At 42.7% G+C, this 12,079-nt stretch overlaps 2 protein-coding genes across 7 annotated transcripts in view; one reads left to right on the top strand and one right to left on the bottom strand.

The window, feature by feature from the left end:
* Nucleotides 1-1,868, bottom strand: part of LOC122545856 (NACHT, LRR and PYD domains-containing protein 3-like) — an 88,985-nt gene extending 87,117 nt beyond the window's left edge. For 5 of the 6 annotated variants that reach the window (XM_087984095.1, XM_087984100.1, XM_087984097.1 and 2 more), the window contains exon 1: nt 1,757-1,868. The gene's annotated coding sequence lies outside the window, so the exon portion shown is untranslated. Of the gene's footprint in view, nt 1-1,205; nt 1,240-1,756 lie in introns of those variants that run through there. The other variant, XM_087984096.1, reaches the window with a different exon arrangement.
* Nucleotides 1,869-2,269: 401 nt separating this feature from the next.
* Nucleotides 2,270-12,079, top strand: part of LOC148136016 (uncharacterized) — a 62,196-nt gene continuing 52,386 nt past the window's right edge. The window contains exon 1 of the mRNA XM_087984101.1: nt 2,270-2,593. Coding sequence (XP_087840227.1) covers nt 2,270-2,593 — 324 coding nt within the window. The remainder of the gene's footprint in view (nt 2,594-12,079) is intronic.

Genomic DNA, 12,079 nt, shown 5'->3' with positions numbered 1-12,079 from the left:
TCCCACTGATCTCCACAACCCAGTTCTAGATGAGCTCCCGTCAACCTGGTCTCAATACTGCGACCCTTCATTGGCATATAGTGCAAAGTAAAACCAGACTTATTCCTGACACAGAATATTCTGCAGGAAATTGCAGAGGCATTGAAATATGGGGGATTGCTAACTGGTTCAGAAGTGGCTGAACGCATTGTTCAGTTACATGAAATAATTATTACAGAGTAATTAAAAACAAAAATTAGACAGATCACCAGACATCAACCTGGGCACTGGAAATGACAATGACAATGAGCCTCCCTGTCAACCCTGCACAATCCTCTTCAATCAAATCTAGGAACCGGCAAGTTGAGACAAAACCCTGTCTTCACTCTGGGAACAGCCGTCATCGTGCTGTGTGGCTCTACTACCATGCTAAGTAGGTTGGACACAAAACAGATTCAGCAAATGAAACCTGACAACCAAAAAGTCTGATGGCCGTGAGCATAGAAGAACTGCACTGAGCTATAATCTATAATGTCATGAAGTGGCAGATCTCTCAGCGCTCAGCTATGAGACCAACACTCATGCAATTAAAAGATCAGAAGAGCAGGTCAGGAGAAAACAAGGTGCAGTAAACTCTTTCTCAAGGCTACCCTTGCCAATTTGATTAACAAGCCCCCACTTTGTCCTGGGTATTATTATATTATAACCGATTATTACTACATTTTTCTTCCCATCCATACAGGGAGCAAGGACCTCAAACCTGTTACACAAGCTCAAGGGCTGGGACTGTTTCAGCAGGACCTGCTGGATTGCTCTACCTGCCTCATTCGTAGTCATGCCCCCTCATCCTTGACCACTGACAGAATTCCAGGTAGTTAATCTAAGGGCTATGACTGAGAACACAGCAGCCAGGTAACTCTACCCCTTCCTGACGTGTTGCAGTATCTGAAGCTCAGGGTCCAGCTCAGCAACTCTGAGCCAGAGCTCCTCAAGCATCCAACACTTGCTGCAGATGTAGTCATTTCGAACCACAATGGGGTCCACCAGTTACCACATCATGCAGATACAACACATCCCCTAGTTCTGCATCTTTATTTTATTGAAGTGGTTTTCAATATTTTTAAATTGTTACTGGTTTTTAGTTTTATTATCTGTAAACTATTTCTTCTATTTACATTAAATCTGAAAGTAACTTAGAGTAGATTTTCAATATAGAAACTACTTACCAACCAATGAATATATGGTTTTCCAGTGATGGCACATTTCTTTCTTGTGAGCTCTTCTCCAGACTGTCCCCTCCCCCTGCTCCAGTGTGTGAACTTGCTGGGTCTCCTTCTCTATACTGTTAATGTTGCTTGCTAACTCTTCTAATTTCTTAATCGTAAAGGTAAAGGTCGTTCTGATATAAGGTGTGTTTTGTCAATGCAAATTCGCTGCATTACAATTGATGAATTCTGAACGATGTTGAGATACAGCAAACTTTCTACTGAACAGGTGTAGTGATTTTTTATAACACGGGGATGCAGAGGAACGCAACTGTTGCCTTATAGAAGAAAGACCCGTACTGCCAATAGCTTAACTTCAGTCTCCTCTTATTCACTGACTTTTACTTCTCCCTCAATAAATCCCTCAATAATTTGTCAGCTCTTGGGCCTTGGCCCGATTTGGGAAAGTTGTTCAGAAAATAAGACAGCAGAGTGAAAACAAAACTCCCTCCCACACTTACCAAACTGCACTCTGTTGGATTCACAGAAGTCCCTTTCTAAATATTACCTACCTCAGTTGTTTTGGAAGCCATCTTTTTTAAATTCACTCATGAGACCTGAGCTTCGCTGGCTGGGCCAGCACTTAATGCCCATCCTATTCGCCCTTGAGAAGGTGGTGGTGAGCTGCCTTCTAAACCGCTGCAGTTCGGTTTTAAACAGATTAAATCTTAGCCCCAATTAACTGACTGTTCAAGCTTCAGCAGCCCCACCCACCACAAAGGTTGTTTATACTTTCCTCAGCCTTTCAACAGTCTTAACTGCCTACTGTTTACAAGTAAACCCTGCTAAACAGTTGATATTAGGGAAGAACATGCAGCAATTAATTCTTGAATCAAAGGAAAGAGATAAACTCAAAATGCCGCACTTATCAATCTGTCACTCTCCACTCTGCTGGCTGTACTCATTATCACTGTTACCTGCAATCCCTGTTATCAGGACGTCATTAATTAGAATATGCCTTTGCAAAGGAAGTCTGGAGAAAGAAGCAGTGGTTTATATTGATTTTCGTCCCAAGCAGCTCCGTTATGCAGGAGTCTGTGCTCTGCTCTCTGTTTACTGAGGTGCACACCGAGAGGAATATTGACTGTGTCTGGATGACCATCAATGCAGTGAACAACACTCTTTGGTCTGCCCGAACCTTGTTGGTCTTCCAGAGCAAGGAGTTGACCCTGACCGAGTATTGCAGACTGGAACATTCCAAGTTCCAGGAATACGTGCGGAGGGATGCATTGAAGCTCTGGCCAACTACTGCCAAGGTGTCGTGGGGAGATCTTCCTTCCAAAGTTCAATGCTGCTCTGTTCAGTTAATGGACCCTCCCAGTCTCTCAAATACTTGTAGATTTAGTCGGGTAAGAAATGCCTTTGGTTTGTTTGTTGGATAAAGTCAAACTCCAATGTTTGTTTGATTCTTTTTAAAGATATTTTTAAGATATTAAAATATATTTTACGTTATTTTTGTGAATTTAGTATAATTTTGAAATTTAAAAAGTCATGTCTGGCAGCACATTAGTAAATCTGGTCAGTCTGCTTTCTGGCAAGCATAAACAAAAAAAGCCAGGAAATACATTGAACTCTCCTTCCAAATGACACCACCCTATAGTGTATTCATGGTTAGAGATCTATAAACCTTTCATACAAATGAATTTATACCGTTGTTATTTCTCGACTTTACTCAACCTGATTCGATATCTTGATCCTTGGCGTGAAACACCTCATTCTCTTCTACAAATGTGATCTAGCTTTGTGGACATATCTGTGTCTATTCACTCTCCAAAGTAAGCTATGCTGTTGTAAACTCTGGCTGCATGCACACACAGAGGATAGTTCGGTTTATTGATTTATTTCACAACCTCCAGACTTACCTGTTGCTACACCCTCTAGTTCAAAGTCTTTGTACCTTTCCTGATGATCAGGCCTCTCGATGCTGCCCTGCCCCATCTGGCTTTATTCAATCATTCAATTCCTCAGGGCGACGAGGGAGATTAAAGACCATTAACACAATGAAATAACTTATATTAAAAGCCGATTTGAAGCACATAATATTTTCGTTCACAAGTGAGGTGGGGGCTCAGCAGACAGGATTGAGGCGGGGTATTTCGATGCGAAGGACAGAAGTGTGTGGTGGGGGTGTGTGGGTGATAAGAGCTGAAGCGTGCAGTGGAGGGTGTGTTGGAGGTAGAATGGGCAGAAATGTGCAGTGGGAGGGTGTGGGGTGGGAACGGCAGAAGTGTGCATTGGGGGTGTGGGTGCGAAGAGCAGAAGCGTGCAGTGGGAAGGTGTGGGGGTGGGAAGGTAGAAGCATGCAGTGGGGTGGTATGGGAGTGGGTAGGGCTGAAGTATGTAGTTGGGGGTGGGAAGGGCAGAAGCGTGCAGTGGAGGGGTGTGGGGATGGGAAGCGCAGAAGTGCAATGGGGGAGGGTGTTTGTGGGAAGGGCAGAAACGTGCAGTGGGGGTGGGAAGGGCAGGACCATGAGGTGGGGTTGTGTGGGGTTGGGAAAGGCAGAAGTGGGCAGTGAGGGTGCGTGTGGGTAGAAGGGCAGAAGTGCGTGGTGGGAGTATGGGGGTGGGAAGGGCATGAAGGTGAGGTGGGGGTGTGTGCGGGTGAGAAGGGCAGGAGCATGCGGGGGGGGGGTGTGGGGTTGGTAAGGACAGAAGCGTACAGTGGGAAGTGTGGGTGAGAAGGGCAGAAGTTTGCAGTTGGGGAGTGTGGGGGTGGGAAGACAGAAGCGTGCAGTGGGGGTGGGAAGGGCAGAAGTGTGCAGTTGGGGAGTATGGGGGTGAGAAGGGTAGAATGTGCAGTGGGGGTATGTGTGGGGGTGGGAAGGACAGAAGCGTGCATTGGGGGATGTGTAGGTGGGAAGGGCAAAATCATGCAGTGGGAGGGTGTGGGTGGGAAGTGCAGAAGCGTGTATTGCGGGAGTGTCGGGGTGAGAAGGGCAGGAGCGTGCAGTGGGGGAGTGTGTGGGTGGGAAAGGCTGAAGCGTGTGGTGGGGGTGTGTAGGTTGGAAGGGCAGGAGCATGCAGTGGGGCTCTGAGGGGTGGGAAGGGCAGGAGCATGCAGTGGGGGAGTGTGGGGGTGGGATTGGCAGGCGCATGCTGTGTGGGTGTGTTGGGTAAAGCGAGGAGGAAATGCACTTGTAGCGGGTGTCAGCACTCCATTTCATGCTCTCGTATCAAATCTAGTCTTCTCTTTTTTTCACCTGGATCTCGAATTCACTCACACTGGGGCCACTGCTAGCCTAAGATTTTTTTTAACTTGGAGGTCATTAATTAATCATGTCACTTACTCAACACCCAATTTAAGCCATTTGCTCATCAAATTTAAATAGATAAAAATCTGAAAGGAAGATGGAAAGTGCCAGAAAAAGACTACAGGTCTGGCAGCATCTGTGGAGAGACAGAAGCAGAGTGTATGCTTTAACTCTTCAGAACTGACAGGTGATGGAAATTGTTATTTATACTTTTGTCAAAGGCAGATGAGGGGCAAGGAGAATAGATGGTGTGGACGCCCGGTCTGAAAGAGAAAGGGGTTGCTAATTTCGGAGAAAGAAAACAGAGATGTAAAATACGGAGTAAATTAAGGCAATGAAGGATGAAAATGACACCTCACACCTGAGGATTTCCTTACTGGTTGATTACAAATGACAAAACAGTGCAGATGGAGGCCATTGACTGATTGATTGATTATTGCTAGATCCACTGAAGGGGTGGCGATGGCCTAGTGGTGTTATTGCTAGACTGTTAATCCAGCAAACCAAAAAATGTTCTGTGGGCCTTGGTTCAAATCCCACCACAACAGGTGGTGTAATTTGAACTCTGCAAAATCTGGGATTAAGTGTTGTATCATAACCATAAATCCATTGCAGATTGTTTGGGGAAAAAAAAAACATTTGGTTCACTTATGTCCTTTGGAGAAGGAAACTGCCATAAATACCTGGTCTGGCCCATATGTGACTCCAGACCCACAGCTGTGTGGTTGACTCTTAACTGCCCTTTGGACAATTAGGGATGGGCAATAAATGCTGGTCCGGCCAGTGCTATCCTTAGCTCATAAATGAATTTAAGAAAAGGATGATGAAAAGCTTTGTTTACGAGCAGTACAGGCAGATGATTGCAAGCAAGGATGTACAGATCAGAAAGATTAAGTCAAATTGGATATTCTGTGTGCCCCTCCATAGTCCATGTTCAAGTACAACTTCCAGAATTTGAAAGCACACAGCCTCAGAGAGGCTGCTCATCCGAGAGCAGCGTGCAGCTCACAGGGAACAATAAGACCAAGCCCACTGGTGCCTCCCCTTTCTGCTGTATATTTTCGACATCCTGATGCCTTCTGGACAAATGCCATTCTTGATTAACAATGCCTCCCTTCCACTTTGCCACAAATCCGTCAACATCCAGGATCCAAACTTCACCAACCTGCTTTCAGGTCCCCATCATGGTTTTCAGAACATGTTCATTTACCTCGATGTCTGCTGCCAATTCGGTTAATTTGTTAGCACACTGCTATATATATTCAAATATAAAGCCTTTACTTTTGCCTTTTTGTTATTATGATCACAATTAATCTTCAGTGTTTATTTCTGTATCCCTTCCAATGTCTGACCCTAATTTTCCATATTACTATTTTTCTCGGTAAAAAGCGAAAGAACTGCAGATGCTGTAACCAGAAGCAGAAACAGAAATTTCTGTTTTTATTATTTTTCTTTCATCTTCTTTCTCAAACATTTTCCACATCTGAATCCTTTCTCCACGGTATTTAACAGAAACTCTCTCTACTTCCCAAGTGATATTGTTCACAAGAACATTGGCCCCAGTGTGGCTCAGATGTACCACATACTATGCCAAGTTTCCAGTGTCTCCGGTGCCAGTGCCCACAAACTTTTCCCAACCAGGCAAAAAACCATGTGTCATCTCTATTGTTTATATACCCTGTACCAATTTATATGTAGCTCATGTTAACAAGAGTCAATCCAGAGTCCCCTCTCACCCAATATTCAGATGTGCACTCAGTGTCCTGACTTCTACGAATCTACATGGTTGTATTAAAAAAAGCTGAAATGGACATGGAGGAACAAGATTCAACCAGTTAGCAAATTAGTTACTTGGCTGTCACAGCAGAGTGTGTTCACCGCAGTGTCTAGGATGGAAGAAAAAAAATACAAACTGAATCTATTTATGCAGAACTTTCCAGTTGCTGCTAATCACAGACTGCATTAGGTTTTAAGGACAAAAATTAATAATAAAAGTAACACTATCTCATAAGCAAGTTTTTCCAATACATATTGCATTAACTTAACAATGTGGAAAGTTCCTGATTCCTCTTTCCTGATGAAGGGCTTTTGCCCGAAATGTCGACTTTCCTGTTCCTCAGATGCTGCCTGACCTGCTGTGCTTTTCCAGCACCACTCCAATCCTGATTTTAATCTCCAGCATCTGCAGTACCCACTTTCGCCTTGTCAATGTGGAAAATTGCCAGCTACGTCCAGTCCACAAAAGCAGCACAAATCCAACTTGGCCAAATGCAATAAATCCTCGGTTTCTGCAAAATCAAAAATTGCTATCTGCGCCAAAGTATAAATAACAACAAAAAACACAATTTCAGTCAAAAATTGCATAGCCATGATAATTTTAATCATTTCAACCTATTTTTAAGAGCTTTGCAATTGCAAAATTAATCATTCACAGGGATTCTTAGGAATAATACCCTCACAGATATGGAGAAATGACTGTACTGCAATATTTATCAATTCTCAACCATCAGTAAAACAAGGAAATGTATTATCAACAGTGCTATCAGCAGCACTTGCTGAACAACAACATTCTCTCAGTTTGGCTCTCAGTTTGTCACAACTCAACTCCTGCCTCATTATAGGCTTTGTTCATTTAGGAACAAAAGAGCTGAACTCCATAGGTGAGCTGAGATGGAATGCACCTGATATCTGAGTGTGGTATCAGAAGCCCCAACAAAATTAGAGTTCACGGAAATTGGTGTCTCGGGTGGATGAGTGAGGGTTACTGCCTACTGTTTGGTGTCTTTTTTGGAAGTCAGTGTGCTCTGCTCAGACATAACTGTGCAGGAAGTCCTCTGGCTAGCACCCTAGAGTTGATCATATCCAGCTACTTCATCAATGACCTTCCCTCTGTCAGAAGGGCAGAGGTAGACATGTTTGTTTATAGCTGAACATGGTTCAGCGCCATTCACAATTTCTCACATACCGAAGCAATGCTTGTCCAAATATAACAAATCCGGGTTACACTCTCGAATGGCAAGAAATATTTGAGCCACACAAGTGCCAGGAAATGACCCGCTGCAACAGGACGAGAGGTGAATGTTTCAATGGCATTGCCATCACTGAATCACCCACGATCCACGTCATGGAGTTTACCATTGACCTGAAACTAAACAGGACCAACCATACAAACACTGGCTACAAGGTCGGCTTAGAGGCAAGGAACCTTACCTTGAGTAACTCATCTCCTGACTCCTAATTTGTCCTCTATCCACAAACCACACATTACAACAGTGAAAGAATATTTCTCATTTTCTTGGATGAGTACAGATCCAACAATAACCAAGAGTCTTGACTCTATCTTCGACTTACTTGACTGGCACCAAATCCACAAACTTTCATCCCTCACTCTACTTGATTTCAACGCATTTACCATCCTTCAACCAGAAACATTCAAAAAATGCACCATTTTGTTCTTTCATTCAAGTTCCATTTCTAAACCAAACCAAAAGTCTGCCACATGTTGCAGACAGTTTTGGCAATTATATTTTATGTGGAACCATATCAAATGACTCTTGTAAAATTCCAACTATATTTGGCAGACATGGGATTCTTAAATAAATATACGCTGACTCATTCTGACCTTTCTGGTAGGTTTTCTTGCATTCAGTCATTCAGTCTACTAGCAGATTCTCGTGATTTACTCACAGTTCATTTTGTGTTGACAGGTCTTTAAATATTTGTACTCTCTACCTCACAAATTTTAACTGATGGATGGAGGAGTGTTTTCTCAGTCTAACAATATGGATCAAGGAAACAAACATTAGAAGGATTCTCACTAACAGTTCTGACTTCTTGATTTCTCTTTGTTTTAGCACAGTGTGATGGCAGCCATCAGCCAGGCTTTTGAAATTCATCTCACTTTTTTTAATCCGTTACCATTATCAATGATATAAATGCAGTCAATTCCACCTTTGGTTTATTTTTAGCTTCCTTTCAGACACTAGTACTTAATCTTCTTTGTCATCCAGGAGATTTGTTCAAAATTATTCATCAATAAATTTGCTCTTGTATTGTTAGCCTTTCAGGAATAAGGTTCTGGAAGACATTCACCACAGCATTAAACAGTATTAAGTGAGCACTCTGTATTCGACTTAATTGCGGATATATGTGAACAAATCAATGTAAGTGCCAGGCCATCTTATGAAGGTACAAGGTACGGAGTCCTGGGCTTGATAGTCGAGACACAGAATAGAAAAGGAAAGATGTTGTGGCCTTATGAAGCATTGGTTCACCATGCGCAAGTTATTATGCTCTTGGCACTACCGTGAGGAAAGTATGGAACAGCTTCCAAGAGTGTATGGAAACAATGTACCAAAATGGTATCTGGGAACAATGGTTTCAGTTATGTAATAAGATTTAAGAAGCTGGATTAGTTTTATTTAGTTTACCGAGGTTGATAGGAGGTTTTAAAGAGGGGTTCAAAATCCACAGGATAAACAGAAAGAAGCTAGTGATGTTTCTTTAATGATTGAGAAATATTTGCTATAAGGAGAGACAACTTTGGATTGTTTTCACTAGAGGGTTGAAGGCTGAGGTTCAACCTGATAGAGGCATGGATAGGGTGGATAGTTGGTGCTTTATCCCAGATTAGAAATGTCAAATACTACATGACCAAGGTTTAAGGTGAGGTGGGTAAAGTTTAAAGAAGAGGTCAAAAGTAAATATTTTACACAGAGGGTGGTAGGTGCCTGGAGCGCACTGCCAGGGGAGATGAAAGAAGTTAATATGATAGTAAAGGTTAAGAAGCATTTAGACAAATATCAGGCAATGAATAGGGGGAAATGGACATTTGCAGGCAGATGGGATTAGTTTAGAATGGATTCATGGATGGCACGGACACGGTGGTCTGAAGGGCCTGTTCCGATGCTGTACTGTTCTATGTTCATTGCATCCAATTTCACTGAGATATTCCAAATGAATTGTAGGTACTTGATAAGTATTCAGAGCTAGAGGGAAAGAATGGGTCGTGACAGCCGAAAGATTGCTTTGCGGAGATTAACAAAGATGCAACCCCACCCCCACCCCGCCCCATCCCCGCCAGAAGGACTGTACCCATTCTACGAGTTCATTAAACAACTATAAAAAAAGCTGAAGCAGTTCTGACGGTCACAAGACCCGAAATGTTAACTTTCTATTCACAGATGCTGAGCTTTTCCAGCAGCCTCTGTTTTTGTTTGTAAAAAAAGCGATGTTGGGCTTGGTTTTTCTCTATTTAATAGCGAGAACAGTGGTAGGTATATTCTAGGTCCTAACACTTTCCTGACCAAGGGCTTTTGCCCGAAATGTCGATTTTCCTGCTCCTTGGATGCTGCCTGACCTGCTGTGCTTTTCCAGTACCACTCTAACCTGGACTCTGATTTCCAGCATCTGCAGTCCTCCCTTTTCCCTACTATACTGAAGTTCATAATTCCATTTCAAGAAAGTCAATAAATTAATATAATGCATCATGCATGTTAAGAACACACCCAGGGTAAAGTTCAGTTGCACATTAGAGTCATAAAGAAGACCTTCAGCATGATCAGTATAACCCTTATCTGCCCTGTTCTCTTATGTCAGGATGAATCTGAAATACACAGTGTTTCATTTATACCGAATTGTTTTGATAATTTACTGAGCAGCTCAGAGTAAATTACCACCTCTGTGAGTGGTGAAAGTAGTGACCATTCCTGAGTCGGTCCAAGATTTTGTCCATTTCAGATATCCCCGACAGCTGGATGTCATTCTGCATCTTGTTTTCATTATCCACAATCTAACCTTAGTTACCTCTCAAAGCCTGGATACATTGATGGGTTCGCAGACCAAAGGAAAAGCCGCGCTGAGTTCTCTGATGATTACCAGTTTTCTTTTCACTCTAAGTCATATACCTATGTAAATGTATACCCGGCTTGAGCAGATATCTTATGATCGTATGATAGGTTTGTTCGATAATATGAAATGAGTGTTGGACAGGTCGACACAGACTAGGTGGATTGTACCTGTATTAATCTTGGTTTTCAAGCTTTTAATTCATCACATATTATGTTTCAATTGGCAAAAGAGCAACAAATTGATTGGATTTATATAGAAACAATAAGAGTTTTTCTCAGAGGGTCATGGTCTTTGGAACTGCTATCCCGAAAATGTGTAGGATGCAGACACCTTTAATAGTTCTAAGGCAGACGCAGGCAGTTTGCCATGGAGAAGGTTGAAAAGTTTTCAGGAATAGGAGCGAATGGGATTTCAGATGAAAATCCGATCATCCAAGATCTTTTTGAATGGCTGAGCAATCTTGAGGAACTGAATGACCCCTTCCTGTTCTTCATTCCAGAATATGTTTCAATGTTGGTAAATTCCAGGACTATATCCTTTAGTTCTTAAGCAACAGTCTGAACTCTGATTAGAATGCTTACATGCATTCATTTCAGACTGTACAGTACAAATTAAATGTTTGCAAATGAAAGCAATACTTATATAACAAGTACCTGGCTGAGCAGGAATCCTGGCTGCAGTGTGCTTTTGTTCTGCTTTCATTTGAGGTGAAATTACTGAATGTGCAAAGAAGAGAAAATACTCCTTCCTCAATCTTTTATATCAAGTTGTGTTCATTTAGTTTGAGCCTGTGATTTATTATTTGTTGAAGTGCAGGTGGTGCATGTGGGTGAGGATGCGCAAACATCATCTGCATAATAATGTTCTATGTTATGGTTCTGTTCGCCGAACTGGAAGTTTTTGTTGCAAACGTTTCGTCCCCTGGTTAGGCGACATCATCAGTGCTTGCGAGCCTCCTGCGAAGCGCTTCTTTGATGTTTCCTCCGGTGTTTATAGTGGTCTGTCCCTGCCGCTTCCGGTTGTCTGTTTCAGCTGTCCGCTGTAGTGGTTGGTATATTGGGTCCAGGTCGATGTGTCAGTTTTGTTAAATTATCTCCACACTTGCTGTTCATTTTAGACAATAAACAATAGACAATAGACAATAGGTGCAGGAGTAGGCCATTCAGCCCTTCGAGCCTGCACCGCCATTCAATATAATCATGGCTGATCATTCCTAATCAGTATCCTGTTCCTGCCTTATCTCCATAATCCTTGATTCCACTCTCTTTGAGAGCTCTATCCAACTCTTTCTTAAATGAATCCAGACAGTGGGCCTCCACTGCCCTCTGGGGCAGAGCATTCCACACAGCCACCACTCTCTGGGTGAAGAAGTTTCTCCTGAGCTCTGAACTAAATGGTCTACCCCGTATTTTTAAGCTGTGTCCTCTGGTTCGGCATTCACCCATCAGTGGAAATATGTTTCCTACTGCCAGAGTGTCCAATCCTTTCATAATCTTATACGTCTCAATCAGATCCCCTCTCAGCTTCGAAACTCAAGGGTATACAAGCCCAGTCGCTTCAGTCTTTCAATGTAAGGTAATCCTGCCATTCCAGGAATTTACCTCGTGAACCTACGCTGCACTCCCTCAATAGCCAGAATGTCTTTTCTCAAATTTGGAGACCAGAACTGCACACAGTACTCCAGGTGTGGTCTCATCAAGGCCCTGTACAGCTGCAGAAGCACCTCTTTGCTTC

Source organism: Chiloscyllium plagiosum, unplaced genomic scaffold (assembly GCF_037043375.1).
Source record: "Chiloscyllium plagiosum isolate Xiang-an unplaced genomic scaffold, Cpla_swu_hap1 HiC_scaffold_47, whole genome shotgun sequence".
Taxonomy (NCBI): Eukaryota; Metazoa; Chordata; class Chondrichthyes; order Orectolobiformes; family Hemiscylliidae; genus Chiloscyllium; species Chiloscyllium plagiosum.
This window is presented reverse-complemented; position numbering and strand designations above follow the sequence as displayed.